The sequence below is a fragment of the Neomonachus schauinslandi genome, chromosome 2 (genome assembly GCF_002201575.2).
Source record: "Neomonachus schauinslandi chromosome 2, ASM220157v2, whole genome shotgun sequence".
Classification (NCBI taxonomy): Eukaryota; Metazoa; Chordata; class Mammalia; order Carnivora; family Phocidae; genus Neomonachus; species Neomonachus schauinslandi.
Genome location: NC_058404.1, coordinates 119,982,962 through 120,003,456, shown reverse-complemented (window position 1 = coordinate 120,003,456; position 20,495 = coordinate 119,982,962). Strand labels below are relative to the sequence as shown.

Genomic DNA, 20,495 nt, shown 5'->3' with positions numbered 1-20,495 from the left:
ACAGAAAAAATTAATTGGCACCATTTCCATGGAAACTTAACAGATTTCTTCAATTCAGTTTTCACATCCTGAAAAAATATAGGGAAAATGGTGAGGACTTTGGATCCTCCAGATAAAAATTTCCATCAAAATACAGTTTTAAAATCAGTTTTCCTGAGTTGGCTTTGAAATTAGAAAATGCCAGAGTGATATCTCAGAATATGCTGCTAGCACAGCTCTCCGACCTTCCCCAAACTTGAGCTTCCCAGGGTGCTCAAGGGTTTGTTCATCAACATTGCAAGCCAGAGAACTGAATTTTGTCAGTGGGCTTGGAGCCGATCAGAGTTTTGAAGTCTGAGTCATGTTAATGATGCTGGTAGAGGACTGATTTATAACCCCTAATTTTAATCTATTAAGTCTATACTAGAATGCTTGGATTCATTAGACCCCTGACAAATAATAAAATTTCTATGAAATATTATTAGTAATTAGAAGACTACTAGGTGAACATGATCAAGTCAAAGGGGGCTGGAAGAATGAAAGGGCTGCTTCTTCAAAGACATGGAAATATCTGGTTAATTTTCCCTGCCTTACAAGATCATGTAATAGTCTCAGGTCAAGATTTCTCACATCTCCCATACCTGTTACACCTTTTTTCCCCGTTTGTTATATCTTTTTCTTGGACTATGGCAAGGAGCCTTTTCTATCCTCACTGGAATCATCCACATATTATTAACGTAGTCTTACCTCGAATATGGTACATGGCAACTGATGAGGTTTAGCGTTCCTAGCATTTGGAACTGCCTCCCTGTGATTATGCGCCACATCCACAAATCTCCTCAGTCACACAGTTAAATAACGAATCTCATCAGGGATGTGCTGTTGATGTCACTCTTGGAAGGCAAACCATTTCTTTGGGGGATGGGGTTAGGTTGGAGGTAGGGGGAGCACATCCCCGCTAGCCAGCTGCCTATATCCACGACTCCCAACCCTAGATGAGCATAAGAATTATTTGTGGAGCTTCTAAAATTTGGTTGCCTAAATCTCACCTTAGACATGGCTAAAAATGGAACATGTGAGAATAGTAATGAGCAATAATCTCAAAACCACCATGCAAAAGACAAAATATAACCAAAAGAAACTTTTTTGAAGGCCATATTGTAGTCAAATTTGGCCACTAACTGTTATATTTCAAAAGTAGTCTGCACAATATAATTTTAATTTTTGCCATGTTTAAACCATGCTTAACTCCATGTTTCACATAAAAATTCAGATCTCCAACCACTCCCCATTGTATTATTATATCATTTGCTACAAATGATTTCTGCTGTTATCATTTGTTATCATGCTTTCCATGTTGTTTTCTTATATTCGAGACACATTCGTCTAAGTTCATAATTCCATAAAAAGTGGAAAAATAAACGATATATCAAGAGAATCAGGTCAATAAAAACATGAAGGAAAACACTTATTTTTGATAATGGAAACTATTCACATGTGTTTAATACGTAGGCACTAAATCTTCTCCACTCAGTAACTACCTGCCTCGCCCCAGGTATAGTCTCTGCCCACTGATTCTTCAATACAGACTGAAAAGTCATTGTTGGCTGGTCTTTTCAGAGGGTGTGAATGCTCATGGGAAAGATACAGTCAGGGAACATACCTTGTTTGTGTTCTCCAAATGCTCAGTGCTGCAGTAGTCTGATAAATGTTAAATAATGAAATTTTCTGCAAGTTGGAGGCCCAGAGAAACATAGATGTAGATGGTATTGCCCTTACGTGGGAGAAAAGAGAATGCTGGCCTCTGAGGTATTTTCATCAGGCTGTTTTTGCTAGCAGTGGACATATTAAAAAGAAAAGAGGGAGAATTATCGTGGTCATTTGTACTCCATAAAAGAAAAATGGCCTCAGTTCTCTTTTTCAGTGTAACTTACATTTCCATTTTCACAAGTTTTTTTTATCATAGTCACACCTGAGAAAACTCGCATAATAACTGGGTCCTTGTCCGAAATGGTGATGTGTCAAAAGCCCACAGTAGAAAGTGAGGAGGAGGGATTCAGTGTTACACTTTGCATCCCGAGACCCCCAAATAAAGCTCTGTGATGGAGGGATGGCATGTTAAGAAGAATTCTGTTAGTAATTGATGCAGGGAGTTAGTTGCTTACAGATCAATCAGTACATAGTGCCAAAGAATCATATTTCACCTGAACGTGACAAGGCTGCACTAACCAAACCTGCTAAACCCTGGGGTCCTCAGTTGTGGATTGCAACCATCAAAATCCCCTGCACACTAGAGCAGAGAACAAAATTTGAACACAAGAAATAGAAGCAAAGGATAAATAGACACTAAATCCCTTGGTGAACATGATTCTATAGAGGTTCTCTTTCAAGAAGGATTGAGGAAGAGAACAAATAAATAATATGAGGACTTCAAAAACCACTCCAGAGAAAAGGAAAGAGAATTTAATCATAAAGGCTCAGGATAATTATACTTCTGTAAATGATTTGTTTAATGAGTACGATTGTCAAACACCAAGCAAGCAAAATACAGCTAATGGGAAATACATACACACATACAATAAGAACATTTCAGCTAACAGTTTGTAATTTTTTAAATCTTAGACTTTTAAAAATATTTTACCTGTTTATAAAATATTTTAAGGCAGTAAAGAAGTATGGATTATTTTGAATTTTCATTTACTAAATTTAAGCTAAACAATTCAACTTTCAGGTTCAGTATCTGACACCTGTCAATATACAAAAGCCAAAAAAGAAAATTTCAGAAAACTGTGAACTTATAAACAAATTGAAAATATAAGGAAGAGGGGCGCCTGGGTGGCTCTATTGTTGGGCATCTGCCTTTGGCTCAGGTCATGATCCCAAGGTCCTGGGATCAAGCCCCTCATTGGACTCCCCGCTTGGCGGGGAGCCTGCTTCTCCTTCCTCAGCCTGCTGCTCCCCCTACTTATGCTTTCTCTCTCTCTGTCAAATAAATAAATAAAATCTAAAAAAAAAAAAAAAAGAAAACATAGGGAAGTAACAGCAGCAGACATTCTGTGGTCAAGGTCAAGCTAAGATGAAAGCAAACTACATGGAAGACATTTTAGGTGAGGGGGCAGGATGATATGAAACATATGACATGAAGAAAAGGGATCTAGTGACAAGAGGAAGTATGGTAAAAATAAAATAAACTTAGAAGCTAAAATTTCAGTAGCAAATTAAAACCCACATTGGTCACAATGAGAAGGACTGATGGTGGATAAAAAATCAGTTATTAGAGTTGAGAACATAATCGGAGAAGGGTTTGTTCTCATTACAGGGAAAGACTAAAAACAGATGATATACAGAAGAGAGATCCAACTCACATATAATAGGTTTGGTACTTTTTTTTTAATAGAATACAAAATACAATCAATGACATAGCTAACAAAGCTTTGGAGATAGGGAAGTGAGGAACTATATGGGCTCACTGTGACCCAGAAAACAATAAGGAAATATATCCACCTTTAAAAACACCCTAGCAAATCTTTTTAATTATAAAGATGAAGAAACAATCCTAAAGTATTGAGAAGATATTTGAAGTTAGATTTTTCTATTTTAAAAAAATCAGAATCAGTTTTAAAAATTAGAGAATCTGTGTAACAAAAATTTGAGATAATGAACTAAATGGTGTATTAAGAAAAGATTGCAACTTAAAAAGTTTATATTTAGTCTGTTATTTCACTCATGTAAGAAGAAAACAGATATAGGGGCACCTGGGTGGCTCAGTCTGTTAAGCGTCTGCTTTCGGCTCAGATCATGATCCCAGGGTCCTGGGGTCGAGCCCCACATCGGGCTCCCTGCTTGGCGGGAAGCCTGCTTCTCCCTCTCCCACTGCCCCGCTTGTGTTCCCTCTCTAGCTGTGTCTCTCTCTGTCAAATAAATAAATAAAGTCTTTAAAAAAAAAAAAAAGAAGAAGAAGAAGAAGAAAAAAGATATAATTCTTGGATATCTAAGGTTTTAGAAAAGATAGAATTTCTGTGTATATCATGAAAGTATTACCCAAAATATATTCTAAGTAAATGAGAGACTAAACAAAATAAAAAGTTCAAAGAGAACTTTTGGTATTAAAGAATTTGTGGTGAATAATGAATTCAATAAAACATGGAATTGCATTTAAGTAATTATTGTAAATTTATTTATAAAATGGGAATGTAAAATATTGGTGATAAAAAGTAGGTAATGCAGCAAATCATAGTTTTATTGCAATAATCTGGGTCTGGTGCTCAGATAATATAAAATTGTCTAGGAACTAGAAGAAAATGCAAAACTAAAATCATTCCCTTTCATTCATGATTTAGTAATCAAAATATATATATAAGGTAAACAGTATCTCTGAAATGTGAAGGTAAAATATTGGTGATAAAAAACAGGTAATGCAGCAAGTCATAATTTTATTGCAATAATCCGGGTCTGACTCAAGTTTAGTCAAGGGAGGAACTCTGGCGATATGCAGCCCTAAGTTCAAGAGATGGGGATACTTTGTTGGGAGCTTACAAATAATTCAATACTCCAGGTATTTTGTAATTCACTCATGTGGCCCAGAGTTAATTTACCTGCTAGTTCCTTAGCTATGGGCCAAAAAAATAACTTCAGATGTAATCTTGGTTACTGGGTTTTTAAGTTCTATTACTGACAAGCTCTTTTCAATTACAAAATAATTTGGTAAGATGGTACAGTATGATATGGCATTGGTACAGTGTATATAGCATGGCTTGGAATGGTTTGTATTCCATGGGGAAGGCTCTTGGCAAAGTGGGAGAAAGTTTCTTACTTTAAAAACGATACAGGGGCGCCTGAGTGGCTCAGTCAGTTAAGCGTCTGCCTTCAGGTCAGGTTATGATCCCAGGGTCCTGGGATGGAGCCCCGCATCGGGCTCCCTGCTCAGGTGCTCAGTGGGGAGTCTCTTTCTCCCCCTCCCTCTCCCTCTCCCTCTGTCCTTCCCCACCCCCCGCTCCTGTTCTCCCTTTCTCTCTCTCTCTCAAATAAATAAAAAAAATCTTAAAAAAATTTTTTAAATACAGTATTATTACAGAAAGCTGGAAATTAGAAAAAAGTAATCTCTGATATTATCACAATAGAACAACTTGTATCATCTCAAGATAGTTTCCCTCCATGCTTTATTTTATGAACATTTTTACTGTATATACAAATTTGTATTATGCTTCTGTACTTATCATTATATAATAAGTACTTTCTATGTTGCCACATGGTCTTTTTTTTTCACATGATCTTTTTAATTATTATTTTAATGACTACTTAATATTTATTAAGTAAATATTTCATACTTTAAATTCTTTGTTGTTGGGCAATCAAGTTGTTTCCTTTAAAATTTTCAGTAAAAAATGTTCTTCTAGCCAGTCATTCAGTAATAGAAATAATTTTAATGAAAAGCTCAGTTACTTTCTTACCTAATCTAAAGATTCATATACTCACCACAGCAGTGTTACTTGATGTTTTTATTTGATCAAATAGAAAATCTTGTAAAGAGAAACTGATCCAAAAGGAACTAAAACTCTAGAAACTAGAGTTTGTCTTGAAGCTTTTACATTAAGAGACCAAGAGTCTGCAATACGTACAGTTAGCAATCTGACAAACGCTTTTCAACAATAATTATGTTAAACTCATACTAAATTTCATGAAAATAAACTAATAATAAATATAAATTTGGGGAGGAAAGAAAAAAAAATTTCCATCCCCCGTAAAACAGTAATCTAAATGCATTAAAGCAATTTTGCACACCCTACTAAAAATTAGAGGTTGCACGTTTTGGTTTGACTAGTCTACCCTCAGGAGAAAAGATGGTAAAGTGCCTAAATCATTTTGTTTTGCAACTTGTCATGGCTAATAATAATTTATCAAGACAATTTGCTTTAATCTTTTTAGTGGGGAGGGGGGATGGGTGAGTAAAAGCAGAAGTATGTAAACTTAGTAAATAGTTCATTTCCAGAACTTGCTCTATTTAGAACTCCTGCTGCTCCTAACTTTTGTTCTTTTGTTCTCTGCACAACCACAGGAGACTGAACTCAGCGCCCCCAAAAAGTCATCTTACTTATATTTTAGTAGCGAGAATTTGAAAGATGAAGGGGTAATTGAAATGAATATTGTTAAGATGATTCAGTATTTTTTTGAATTCAGCTAACCCTGCACATAGAGCAAAACAAGCTGGTAGGGTTTTCCAGGAAGACTTTCCTTGAGACGACTTCAACAAAAGCAGAAAATCCAGCTGCATAGGTTACTTGAGATAAAAATGCATTCACACTTAGTCAAAGGGAAGACACAAGTAAGGGGCTAGTTGAGTGTCTTAGCTATTAAATGATGGCGCTAAACTTCCATACTCTGTCAGGAATGGCACATAGAATTCTTTTGCAAACTGCATCTCCCAGATTGGAGGTGCCTATAAAAAGCAAATGGTATAAGAATTAAGATCGCAATTGTTATCTGTGCTTTTGGCTGCTGAACCAGTAAGCCCTCTGGCTGACTTGTGCTTCTCCAATTCTCCTGGGATTTCATGCTCTGTCATCCCTGAAGAAAAAGATTTAGAGTGTAGAATCTGTTGACATCTTGTTAGTTCTGGGGGAATAGGACTTCTGAAGAGAAAAAGACAAGCCGAGAAAACCCCCATAGGAATCAGAATGATTGGTCATGGAGCAATTTTATGTGTATGTGAATCTTTTCAGAAAGGAACCCTCTCTGTGTCCCCGTTCCAAGATTCCCTGTTAGAATCCTTCTCAAAACGAAGAAAGCCGGTAAAGGTCATTCCAAGACAGCCCTAAGGCTCAAGTCCCCTTGAAATACTTAAAACCTGCTATGAAGTACTTGAAATGTCTCTTTTCCAGACTAACCAATCCAAATACTATCAATGAATCCTTATCATTATAAAATGTGAGGGGCGCCTGGGTGGCTCAGTCAGTGAAGCGTCCGGCTCTTGATGTCAGCTCAGGTCATGATCTCGGGGTTGTGAGATCGATCCCTACATTGGGCTCCCCGCTCAGTAGGGAGTCTGCTTGAGATTCTCTCTCTCCCTCTCCCTCCCCCTCTGTCCCTCCACCCACTCATGCACATGCCCTTTCTCCCTCTAAAATAAATAAGTCTTTAAAAAATTTTTTGAATGCCCTCCATTTCCTAAGTCCTTGTCTGTCTGGTCTAGTGACAGTCTAGTTGATCCGTATCTTTGTTGAAGATGGGCTCCCAGTAATGAGCAATGATTCAGGGACAGCAAACCAGGACATAGCTGGACAGGATTACCTATTCTTTCGTTCTAGACTCTGTGGACATATTTAGATTTGATACTGCATGAGATAGACACTGCTGAGGAGTTACCCAATCCCTCCTGAACAATACGATACATAGGTTGGACTTGTTAAAGAAGGTACAAACTCAGATGAGTTCTGTGGCCAGGCAGGTAGCCAGTGAGATGCCATCCAGGGACCATAAGGAGTGACAGGGATTGGGGTAGTCTGGAGAGCACATAGCATCCTCACAGGCTTGCAGCCTCTCTTCTGTCTTTAAACACTACATGGGACAAATAAAGCACCGAACTCACCCATGGTCTGTGGTTTGTTACTGCTGTACCTTGGGCTGGTCTGTGGTGTGGCATTAGCTGCAGCACATGGGAAACTGGACCATCCCATGTTCTTATTGTGCTGAGCAAAATAAACTCTTTTGGGAAGAGAGCAGTGCATTACAAAACGAGCAGGAATTGCTTATTTTAAATCTTTCAGGAGTAACGTCAATGCTCCTAAACCTCTCGTGACACTTGGATGTTGGTTGAGATCTCCTTTCCCAAAGCTACAGAGATTATGTTTATTCCACAAATATTTATCATTGATAATAATGTTACTATTTACTTAGCTTACTGTGTGACAGGCACTATGCTAAGTGTTTTGTGCACATGATTAAAAATAATCCTCACAAAAAGAACATGAAATTGGCACTGCCCACAACTAGTACAATGCAGAAATTTACACTGTTCCTTCTCAGATTGTCCCTTTCTCTTCCCCCAGTGATGACACACGTTGTTTTTACCCATAACACTAGGTACCAGGCACAACAATCCTTAGAAAGAAACTCATTAAAAATTTTGTACTGATTTATTCTGTAACTGCTTGTAGACTGGCAGGAACAAGAAACTCTACTGATTTGTTTTTAGAGTGCTTTTTTTTCCCCCCAATTGTCATATATTGTCTTCTTGTTAAAACATTTCCCCTCATATTGTAGACAGAGCTCGGATGGAAAGTCAAGCCTTTTCCACTGTGGACTCTCTTGCTGCTGGGCAGGAAGAACTCATCCTCTTGCAGGAGAAGGTCAAAAATGGGAAACTATCTGTGGATGAAGCCCTAGAGAAATTTAAACATTGGCAGATGGGAAAGACTGAGCTGGAAATGATTCAGCAGGTAATACTGACCCCAATCCCTTCTGGAACATTCACTCACTTGCAGAGCCTCTCTATAAATGTCTTTACGAGAAACACAGGTAACTATTCTTTTGATTTTAACTAGCCACAAAAAAAGATGTTTTCAAACTACCAATTAAACGTTTCATGTTTACAAACCATTGGTGAACTCAATGCTGGGACTCAGTGTATCAGTGCTAATACCTGATCATTTTATAAGGCTATGTGAATGTTTTGTGAATCTCATTGCTGAAATTAAGGTGAAGCATCTTTACACTAACATGTGCTCAGCATTCTGAAGAGTAGATTATGTTGACCAGGCTTAAAGGGAACAAGAAAATAATTTATATCATATCAGGCAATAGTCCTCAATGAAATATAGGAAGTTTTCTCTTCTCTTCCCCTTAACCTTTGGGGGGGGGGGGGAACTGTATATATCAGTCAAGATTTACAGACAAATGCAGCCAAGAGTATTAACTTCAGATAAGCTTGTCTTCTATTAATATAACATACATCCTAAGAGGGTATTAGAGTAGGTGGTTCTGAGATGAGCCTGAAAACAAAATATACCATATACACCCCATGGCATTCCTCAGTGAGGGGTATCAGGACCATATTCTGTTTTATCCTGCAGGCCCTCCTACTCCCAAAATAGTCCAACAGTTTTTTTCTTCTCATCACAGAAAGCCCCAGTGCCATAGAAACCAGTTCTCAGGAAACTGTTTGATTGAATACATTTAATTAGCTAGTTTCGGCCAAAGTACAAATAATCATTAATAGCTTAATATACTACCTTTCCCAAGAGATCATTTTTATTGAAAAACAATGCTTATGGGGCGCCTGGGTGGCTCAGATGGTTAAGCATCTGCCTTTGGCTCAGGTCATGATCCCAGGGTCCTGGATCGAGTCCCGCATCGGGCTCCCTGCTAGGTGGGGAGCCTGCTTCTCCCTCTGCCTCTGCCTCTCTCTCTCTCTCTCTGACTCTCATGAATAAATAAATAAAACACTTAAAAAAAAAAAAGAAAAACAATGCTTAGGAACACATTTTTAAACAACAGAAAAATGAATCCCAGTGATAACATTCCAAATAAATGGGCATAGAGGCAGAAGATAGTTAAGGCAAGGGGACTTTCCCAGCACCTCTGAGATCACTCCTTCTCAGAAGCCACCTGTCTTGAAGGGCAGCTCTGGCCGTGGGCGGTGGCTGGACCTGAGCCAGGTTTTGCAGTGCCAAGAAAGGGCAGTTGTTTTGCCAAACAAATGGGAAAAAATGCTGATTGTACAGTTTTGCGACTGATCCTCGTTCATGATCAGAATGACAACATTGCTTCTCAATCCGTGCTGACGCCATCACCGTCAAAGTCCCTCTTATCCTGAAATGGGTAAACTGTGCCGAGGTGTAGACCTACACAATCGCTCTCCTAGCATTGCCAGTAAGTTCTGTTGAAATAAGTCAGTTGCACCTCATTCTCTTAGATCATAATAAAGTTTACAATTTAGAGTGATCCAACCGAAATACCTTCTTGGAAATTATTTGACTAGTTGTTCTATTAAAGGCTTGGTTGTTTTTATTTTGTTTGTGTATTTATATTTAATACTGTTTTAGCAAGGATTTAAGGTGGCCTCTGACTACTTTGAGACGACCTGACTTGTCCAATATATGGGAAAAATGGGATATTGAATACGGTTACTGTTTATGCAAGACAAAACAAAATTTAACCTGTAAATACAAGAACAAACACTAAGGCTGTTTTCCATTAGAGCCAAAAGTTCAGTGACTGACTGAATACCGTTTGACGATCAGTCAGTCCTTTTCCTTTGTTATGTTTCCAGCTTTAGTGAGATATAATTGGCTATAATGCTGGGTAAATTTAAGGTGTACTACAGTGCTGATTTCACACACTTACATATGATTACCACCATAGTGTTAGCTAACATCTCCATCATGTCACCAAATGACCATTTCTGTATTGGGGTGACAACATTTAATAGCTACTCTCTTAGCAACTTTCCAGTATATAACACAGTATTGTTTACTGTAATCTCCGTGCTGTACATTGGATCACCAGAACTTATTTATCTTCTAACTGGAAGTTTGTACCCTTTGACCAACTTCTCCTCTTTCCCTCCACTCCCCAGTCCCTGGTAACCACCACTCTACTCACTGAGTTCAGCTTTTTTAGATTCCACATATAAATGTTATCATACCATGTTTGTCTTTCTCTCTCTGACTTTTGTCACCTAGGATAATGCCCTCAAGGTCCATTCATGTTGTCGCAAATTGCAGGATTTCCTTCTTCCTTACTCCATTCATCCATTGATAGGCACTTAGGTTCTTTCCATATCTTGGCTATTGTGGATAATCCTGCAGTGAACATGAGGGTACAGATATCTCTTCAAAATCCTATTTTCATTTTCTTCAGATATATACTCAGGAGTGGGATTACTGGATCATATGGTAGTTCTATTTTTAATTTGTAAGAAACCTACATCCTGTTTTCCACAGTGGCTGCACCAATTTACATTCCCACCAACAGTGCACAAGGATTCCCTTTTCTCCACATCCTGCTGACACTTGTTATCTCTTTTTGGTGATAACCATTTTAACAGGTGTGAGGTGATAATATCTCAATGTAGTTTTGATTTGCATTTCCCTATTGACTAGTGATATTGTGCACCTTTTCATATACCTGTTGGCCATTTGTATGTCTTTTTTTTGAAAAATGTCTATTTACTTCCTCGGCCCATTTCTTTTCTCTGACCATTTTTTAACTAGATTATTTGGATTTTGTTACTGCATTGTTTGAATTCTTAATATATTTTGGATATTAACCCCTTACCAGATAGATTATTTGCAAATGCTTTCTCCCATTCTGTAGGTTGCCTTTTCATTTTCTGATCATTTCTTTTGCTGTGCGGAACCTTTTTAGGTTGATGTAGTCCTACTTGTTTATTTTTGCTTTTGTTGCTTGTGCTTTGGGGTGTCATATCCAAAAAACTATTACAAAGGCCAATGTCAAGGAGCTTTTTTCCCTTATGTTTTCTTAGTCCTTAACATAAGGGCCTAGACAACACCCTGAATAACAGAAAAAGGAATGTTCTCCCCATTTTCCCAACATATATACACACTCATTCCTATACACTCTTCGATATTACTCTTGTAGTTTGCAAAAATATTCATTTATACCTTGAGGATAAATCTATCGGGGGTAACTGTGATGTTATATTATTAGTGACAGAGGTATTATCCTAAGAAAATAAGAGGGAAAATGGCACAAACATAAAGTTGGTAATAGAAGAGTTTCTAGAATAATGAAGACCCATGTAGAACCCCTGGCTTTGAAGGTGAGATGGTTGAGAAGGTAGAAACCTTGCCTTTCACCCTCTTCACTGCTGCTCATAACCAGTAAGTGCCTATAGAAGAATGTTTACTCCCAGAAAAGGATGCTTACGCTAATGAAAACAGCTCTCTTTTTAGAAAACATGGTTTCTGGGTTCCAAGGGAAACCCTTAGGAAAAAGTGTTATTCTTAGATTCTCTTCTCAAAGGACACTTTTTAGTGTTAGCCTGTTTTACATTTTGGCTAAAATGATAATAGATGTGCAATGTAGAATGTTTTGTAGAAAGCAAAGAAAGATCACAAGTGAGCTAAGAAGGGGAATCCAGTTATGTATCATTTGCTTCCAAGTCCCTGGTTCTTAGAAGGAATTCATAGGAAGGATTGTGCCCACAGAAGCTGGAGATGGGCTCAGGCAGTAGCAAATCAGCACTGTGTCACACTTTTGCTTTTGGACACCAGATGGCCAACATAGCCCCCTCAGGTGTTAGATTGGGAAAACAGCAACCACAAGAATTGGGCTTTGGGTCGCCATGCTGACTCTATCACTTACAACTGTGTGTTTCGGGAAAATTATGTAACCTCTCTGAATTTCAGTTTCTATATATGTAAAATGAGATGATGACATACATACTTCATGGGTTTGCAAGAATTAAATAAGATAACACACTTAAAATATCAGGGATGGTTGATTAGGACACTGTAAGTACCAAATTAGTTCTACCTAGTTATGGTGGTCCTGGTGACAGTACTTGATGTTTTCATCTTGATTCATGACAAATTTGTAAATATTCACTTGTATTTTCTGGTCATTTCCTCATTAAGGAAAAACTACGCCAACTACGAGATTGCATTATTGGGAAAAGGCCAGAAGAAGAAAATGTGTCTGGTAAGTAAGATTTGTCTGTTATTCCTTTACCACTCTGATAAAGAAGAAAATGCAAGGACTATGGAGTCTGACAGGTTTGAATTCAAATTTGTGCTCCATCACTTCCCAGCTGCGTGAATGGACAGCATCTAATCCCTGGTACTCAGGTTCTTAGTCTACAAAACCGGGGTAATTATAGATCTATCCAGAAGTGGTTGTGTGCAAGTTACTATGTAAAACAGTTTTCACCTTCTTTGACCCATAATGAACCTTCAGTAAATGCTAGTTTCTTTCCTTTGATTTCTATGAAATTTGCAAATAAGGTAATTCCCCTCTAGTTTTTTTTATATGTATGAGCCATTATACAGAGTACTGAATTATTAAGGAGCCATACTTTTTTAATAAGGTTGAATATTCTCAATATAGTCAGTTCTCACAATTGTCCACATGTGGATCATTTTAAATTGTAAATCTCAGGTTGCTTTCCCTGGTAGCTAGCATGCTTCTTGGCAATGCAGATTCCCCTTGCTAATAATTAACAGTTGCTCTCAGGGAGGAAAAAAAAAAACACTCGTTTTCATATTAATACAAACCAAACATTATTAAGATGGTAAATCTTCTCCATAGATAAACAGCACATTCCAAAATTGAAAATAAATTATGTTGTCGCAATTGGACCACTCTTTCCCCAAGTCCTTACCCCTGCACAGATAATTAAAAACTGACAACCACTAGCAAACCTTGAAATTTCCATCTCTTCCATTTTCAATAAGATTGCATAGATTTTAGCTAGTGCTTCATGTTGAAATTGACCCTGAAAAAGTTTATTTTCATATTATTAAATTGGTATCTGCTTTTCCATAGAAAATTCTTTAAGCTCTCTTTCTAAAAACAGAAATATACTTTCTAAAATAATTAAGTTCATAAATGCAAGCTGATTTACAGATAACTGAGTTCTACAGATCTCCATTCTAATGTGGAAAAAGATTAAAATTTTAACAATGTATCAAATTACAAAATATATAAATATCCTCACTAAGGAACATTAGGTAGTAGCAGCTAATATTTGACTATCTACTATACACTTAAATGTTATCTTTTTAATTTCTTACAATAATCCTTTGAGGTAGACATTAGTCCCAATTTATAAATAAAGAAACAGATCATAAGAAACTAAGAAGCCCAAAGACACACAGATTAGAAACTACAGCTTATTTCTTTTTTAATCCAAAGTCAATGCTTTTAACCATTGGTGTCTTAATTAGGAATCGGCTAGTTCCCCTTCTAACCAAAAGTAGTACCAGACAAACCCACTGTACAGAACACTAACACTGGGCAAAAATATGAGGCAGTTGATTTCAGGGAGTAGGCAGGTAGCAGCCTAAGACCATAATTCCAGTGACAAAATATACAAGATGACTCTAATGATTGCCCAGGAGACTGATTTTCTGACTATAGTCTGTGCAAAGCAGGGCAATCCTGTGACAAGAGGAGGCAAAGATCAGAGTTCAGGGCAGCCAAAGCTTCTAGAATGTGTGTGGTGGATCACTGAAGAAGAGGTAGCTGTATAGAGAGGTAGCCTCAGAGGCCACAAGTCTGTGGCCAAGAGATGAGCTGTACATGTGCAGGGCAAGACCACTCAGGCATACAAGATAACAGCTTCTAGGACACTGAAAGCAAAAGGAGACACTAGAGTTTGAGCAGAGCCAGGGAAAGGCCATACTGGGGATGTTTGAGTTCTTGCCCTGCCAGAGTGGAAAGATCTCCTTAACACATTGTTAAAACTGGCATCCTGCTGTAACACTTAAGAGATGTAATGATTAAAAACCATGACGCCTCCTCTAGAGGACCTCCTCTAGACCTGCCTTAACAAAGCCTAAAACCAAGCCCCTACAAGGTTCACATGGAAGGCGGAGTTTGTAGGCTCAGTCCCACTGAGGGCTTTAGAAAACACCATGGGCGGCTATAGATCAACACTGGAAAAAGCATAAAACCAGGCCTACACAAGTTCATGCCAGTCATCAAACTGCCTGCTAAAATGAGAACCTACACTTATTACTTATTAGAGGAATATTACAGAATCCAGAATACACAACTGATTGTCTATAATGTCCAGCATTCAATTTTTTTTTTAAAAAAAGGAAGACATTCAAAGATATGGGAAAATGTAATGCATAGAAAAGAAAAAGCCATCAATAAAAATTACATCTAAAATGGTCCCATTGTTCAAACTGAATGGGAAGAAATCAGAGAGGGAGACAAACCATGAGAGATTCTGGACTCCGGAAAACAAACTGAAAGATACAGAGGGGAGAGGTGGGGGGATGGGGTAACTGGGTGATGGGCATTAAGGAGGGCACGTGTGGTGATGAGCACTGGGTGTTATACACAACTAATGAATCATTGAACACTACATCAAGAACTGGTGACATACTATATCCTGGCTAACTGACCATAATAAGAAAAATGGTCCCATTGTTGATCTTAACAGAAAAAGACTTTAAAGCAACTCTTATAACCACAGTTAAATTAATAAAAAATATGGTTTTAAGGAGTGAATAAATAGGTAATCTATTGATATTTACAGAACATGACATAGGAAAAAATTAGAATACATGTCTCCTTAAGGTATACATGGAAGGTTTACCAAAATAGAACATATGCTGGGATATTTAAAAAGTTTCAATAAATTTCAAAAGATTGAAATCTTCAGAGTATGTTCTCAGAAAGATTTCAGCCTTTTGAAATCTTATGTTCTCTTACCATGACAGAAAGAAATTAGAATTTAATTAAGAAATTAGAAATGTCTCAAAATCGTTAGGAATTAAGTACATTTCAAAACAACCGAAGGGTCAAATAAGAAATCACAAGAAAATATTTCAACCTGAATGATAATGAAAATACAACATATAAAAATGGGTGGAATGCAACTAAAATAGTACTTCAAGGTAAATTTATGGCTATAAATATTATAGTAAATAATATAGTAGAAAAGAGGAAAAACTTAAGATCAGTGATCTAGGTTTCCACTTTAGAAACTAGAAAATGAAAAGCAAACTCAATCCAAAAAGAGATAAGAGGAAAAACTAGAAAGATCAGATTAAAAATCAGTAAAAAATGAGATATGAACAATAGAAAAATGTACAAAACCAAAAATTAGTTATTTGAAAACATAACTAAAATTGATAAAACCATGACAAAAATGAACTGGATAAAAAGAAAACAAGAGTTACCATATCAGGAAAGTAAATTGAGGCTATCACAACAGATCCTACTGGTATTAAAAAGATACTAAGAACATATAATTAGCTTTTTGCCAATACATTTAACAACTTAGATAAAAAAGAACAAGTTAATTAAAAAACAAAACTTACAAAACTAAAAAAAAAAAAAAATTACACTCCTCTGAACATAATATTTTACATATTCAACAAAGATGAGGCTGGGAAGGAGGCAATAAGAGCAGAAGAAAATGAAGTATCAGTACACACTAAATATAATGGCTAGAATTTTTAGATATTGTCAAAATGAAGTGATTCAGCTATGGAACAATTTGATATACATTGCATGCATTGCTAATGGAAGTGTAAAGGGGTGTGGTGACTTTGGAACAGTTAAATATGCACCTACTTTATGGCTTAGACCAACCACTCCTAGGGATTTTTCAAAAAAAAAAAGAGGGGGGGACATTATGTGTATCCAAAGACTTGCTCACAAAATTCATAGCGGTTTCATTTACAATGGCCAAACCAGAAACAATCCAAATGTCCAATAGAAGAAGAGATAATTACACTGAAGTATATTCATACAGTGGAATACTACTCAACAATAGAAAAAAATGCCTACTATTACACACAACAACATGAATGAATCTCACAGATATTATGCTAAATGAAAGATACCAAACATGAAGGAGTACATGGTTTAAGATTCCATTTATCTGGAATTCTAGATAAAACTATAGAATAGAAATCAGATCAGGGTCACTAGAGGTAATAGGGTGAGGATTGATGTCAGGGGGCACAAGGGAATTTTCTGTAGAGAGAAATGTTCTCTATCCTAATTGGGTGATGGACACATGGCTGTGTATATTTGTCAAGAGTTATAAACCTGGGGCACCTGGGTGGCTTAGTCAGTTAAGCGTTTGCCTTTGGCTCAGGTCATGATCCCAGGGTCCTGGGATCTAGCCCCGCATCAGGTTCTCAGCTCAGCAAAGAGCCTGCTTCTCCCTCTGCCTGCCGCTCCCCCTGCTTGTGCTCGCTCTCTCTCTCTGACAAATAAATAAATAAAATCTTTTTTTTTTTAAAGATTTTATTTATTTATCTGAGAGAGAGAATGAGATAGAGAGAGAGAGCATGAGAGGGGGGAGGGTCAGAGGGAGAAGCAGACTCCCCGCTGAGCAGGGAGCCCGATGCGGGACTCGATCCCGGGACTCCAGGATCATGACCTGAGCCGAAGGCAGTCGCTTAACCAACTGAGCCACCCAGGCGCCCAAATAAATAAAATCTTAAAAAAAAAAAGTCATAAACCTATATACTTTAAAATGTTTGAGTTGTACTATAAATAGTGAATAATGCTAATTCAAAAAAAGAATGGTGTAGCTCAGGCTAAAAGAATATCAAAGCGGAGTAGTAAGCTTTTATTAAGTGTCTAACATATCTAAAATCATAATATCTTGGGACAAGCATCAGAAGGAAAAAAGACAAAAGTAGTAAAAGACATGGTTTCACACTTTGTGGCCAGAAATCAGTATTTTTTAAATCAGACTATGAAATTTCATAGTCACATCAAAGATAAGAAGTAGTCAAACAATTAAAAAAAAAGAAAGTTTAAGATAAATATTGAGCAAAACTCAATAGAATGCACTCTTTCTGTCTTCTAGATAAACTCACCATTGTGCACCATCCAAATGGTAAGTTTTTGGTATTTACTAAGAATATCAGACTACAAAAAAGTACATGGTAAACTAGTTTCCATATTAATGTAAACCTAATATGATTAGGCAGGTCAGTGCAAAAACTCATATAGATTTTCTCTGTATATGCAAAACCACTTGACATCCAAAATAACTTGGAGGTGATTCTAGAATAGCAATGTAGAGGCATTGTTACACAGTAAGAAAACATGTGCTTTGAACTCTGATGGGCCCGGCCCTTCACAACTTACCGGTTACCACCTTTGGCAAACCACTTAAACTCTTTAGGCCTCAGTTTCCTCATCTGTAAAATGGAGACCAGACTTCTACCTTGGGGAACTGCTATAAAGACTGATGATGATGTGTTAATGGGAGCTGACACTTAATAAGTGGGAGTTACTGAGACAGGAAATGAAATTGGAATAACATTTCAGAGGGTGATCCACTTCAGCGTGGTGGGGAAGAATGTATGCAGAAAGTTGGCAGGGTCAAGAGGGGCCAGAGGCCAGCTGGGGAGCTCTGACTAACCTAGGGGCAACTGTCTACAGCCTGAACCAAGGCAGTGACTGTGGGAACAGAGAAGAGCAATAGAAGCGAGCCACAGGGCTGGGATGGAAAATGGAAAGTCGGTGGTAAAGGCAAGATGAGCAGTGGCCAATGGGGAGTAGTAGGAACAAGTTTTCATTAAAAAGAGTACTTTGCAATTGGCTGATCACGGTAAATGGGGGAAAACAAAGAAGAAGGCGGTGGCATAATCTAGTCGGGGGTTGTTATTCAAAGGTGCTGGGATGTGTTTGAACAGAAGCAACTCCTCAGCATCCTATAGTCAACTATATGGGGAGGAGAAATTAACAGCTTACTTGCCAAGGGTGCCCTTTCAATATGCCCCTTTGTATCTCTTCAATAATTTTGCCCTTTACCTACATCCTACTCAGAGCATATATTGTTTTTTAGAAGTGTTTAATAAATGAATCATTAAATATGTGAAAGACGAAATAGTAACCGAGTTTATATTTCTAGGTAATGAAAGTGCCCGCAATGAAAATATGTTCCATAACATACCCTTCCGCAATAAGGTAGGTTGTATTTATGTTAATTTTTATAAAATGCAAAAAAAAAAAAAGAACTTTGTTGAGAAAGAATGTAGAGCCTTCTATCCTATGCTTTGAAACATTTTAACAAATATGAACAAAATAGGTTACATAAGCTTTTGTGTGCAAATTACTGCATGAGCAGTAATTTAAGGAAATTAACTATTTAGAAAAAAAGCAAAGAAGGAATTCAAAGGAAAAAGGCACCAAGGCCAAAGTATGACTGAATTTACCATGTACAGACCAAATAAATCTTAGAGGAGTGATGGATACATGTTTTTTTTTAGCAATAGTAATATGATGAGTCTATCTGAACCACAATGTATATAGCCCTTAAAGTCTAGCTGAGGAAAAAATGTAACCCCAAAATATTGTTCATGTAAATAGCATCACTTCACATGTAGAGTTAACTGAAAATGAATTGCTAACAAGAAGCTAAAAATAACATGAAGCAAAGAGAGCAGCCATTGAGAACCAAGACTAGTTCAAAGCAACACTGCTAATGTCCTGATCACAAATTCTTCTTCAAAAACAAGCATGTTGGGGGCGCCTGGGTGGCTCAGTTGGTTAAGCGACTGCCTTCGGCTCAGGTCATGATCCTGGAGTCCCGGGATCGAGTCCCGCATCGGGCTCCCTGCTCAGCGAGGAGCCTGCTTCTCCCTCTGACCCTCCCCCCTCTCATGTACTCTCTCTCATTCTCTCAAATAAATAAATAAAATCTTTAAAAAAAAAAACAAGCATGTTATTCCAACTATCTACATATGTGATGTAGGAAATTTTCACTATGGCTCAGGATCATGTGACAGCTGGATTTCTTGCTAAAATCCAGAATTAGAGCCCTTGGTAAGTTCTCATAATAAACCAATTTTTAATAACCCTTTAAGCTCTCCTATGTTCTGAGTAAATCATAAGGATTCCTAAAAGTCATTTACCCTTAAGAACTGATTGACAGATTGACATTTCTGGACCACCCTGTGGCTACCAGTGAGCTATAGACCAAAGAGTCTAAAGTATAAGGACCCGTTAAACTCACTGGACAGTAGCAGAATCGTGGGGTACCACCAAGGCCTCTGAGTTTATGAAAATATACTTGTCAAACAAAGATCCTTCTACAAGATCTATAAATGTCTTTACAAGAAACACAGGTAACTGTTCTTTTGATTTTAACTAGCCACAAAAAAAAGATGTTTTCGAACAATCATGGCATATTTTTTGAGAACAATATTCAGGGTAAGAGAAAAAGAATATAAATTCCCAGTACTTAGGCTGTTCTCCCTCAAAATGGAAATAAAATGTGAACTCAAGAACTTTGCTCTCGGTGAGCTTTACAAAGCTTCTTTCCTTTTAAGGTGGAGGAATGTCTTGCCAGTTCCCTCTATGAAGCTATTTTCCTATGAAAGGCAACTATGACTTTATCATGTTTCTTTGTTCCGCCTTAAAATGGAGAAATGCTAGCTCTGTATCTTTTTCTTTTTTTTTTCTTAGCTTCCTACTCGACTCCAAGTTGAAAAGGAATTTGGTTTCTGATGCAGGAAAGATAACTAAAGAAGGTAAAATATCAGCCGTATTTTTTAGAAAGCTTAAAGCAGGCTTATTAGAGACTTGAAGGAATCATTTGTCTAGCAAACAGAATACTTTAAATATTTCACTGTCTTCTCCTGAAATGACAAACGTGTATTTTTCAAGCTAAAGGTGATTGTTCCTTAGAAAGATTTATATATAGGGGTGATTTTTTGCTAGCTAATCAATTTCAATTGATCCATTATTCACTAATACATTTCCTGTGATCTCACTTTCAGGTTATTATAATGAAACCCAAAAATCTGCAGACACTGTGCTTTCTGAATGAAGCAAGCTTGCATTTGGATTGC

The 20,495-nt window shown here is 37.3% G+C and overlaps 1 protein-coding gene across 1 annotated transcript in view; it reads left to right on the top strand.

Moving 5' to 3' along the window:
• BANK1 (B cell scaffold protein with ankyrin repeats 1) overlaps positions 1 to 20,169 on the top strand; it is a 270,561-nt gene extending 250,392 nt beyond the window's left edge. The window contains 5 exon segments of the mRNA XM_021680373.2: positions 8,239 to 8,414; positions 12,576 to 12,639; positions 17,501 to 17,530; positions 18,554 to 18,609; positions 20,110 to 20,169. Of these exon segments, the coding sequence (XP_021536048.2) occupies positions 8,239 to 8,414; positions 12,576 to 12,639; positions 17,501 to 17,530; positions 18,554 to 18,609; positions 20,110 to 20,169 (386 nt within the window).
• The last annotated feature ends 326 nt before the right edge of the window (positions 20,170 to 20,495 follow it).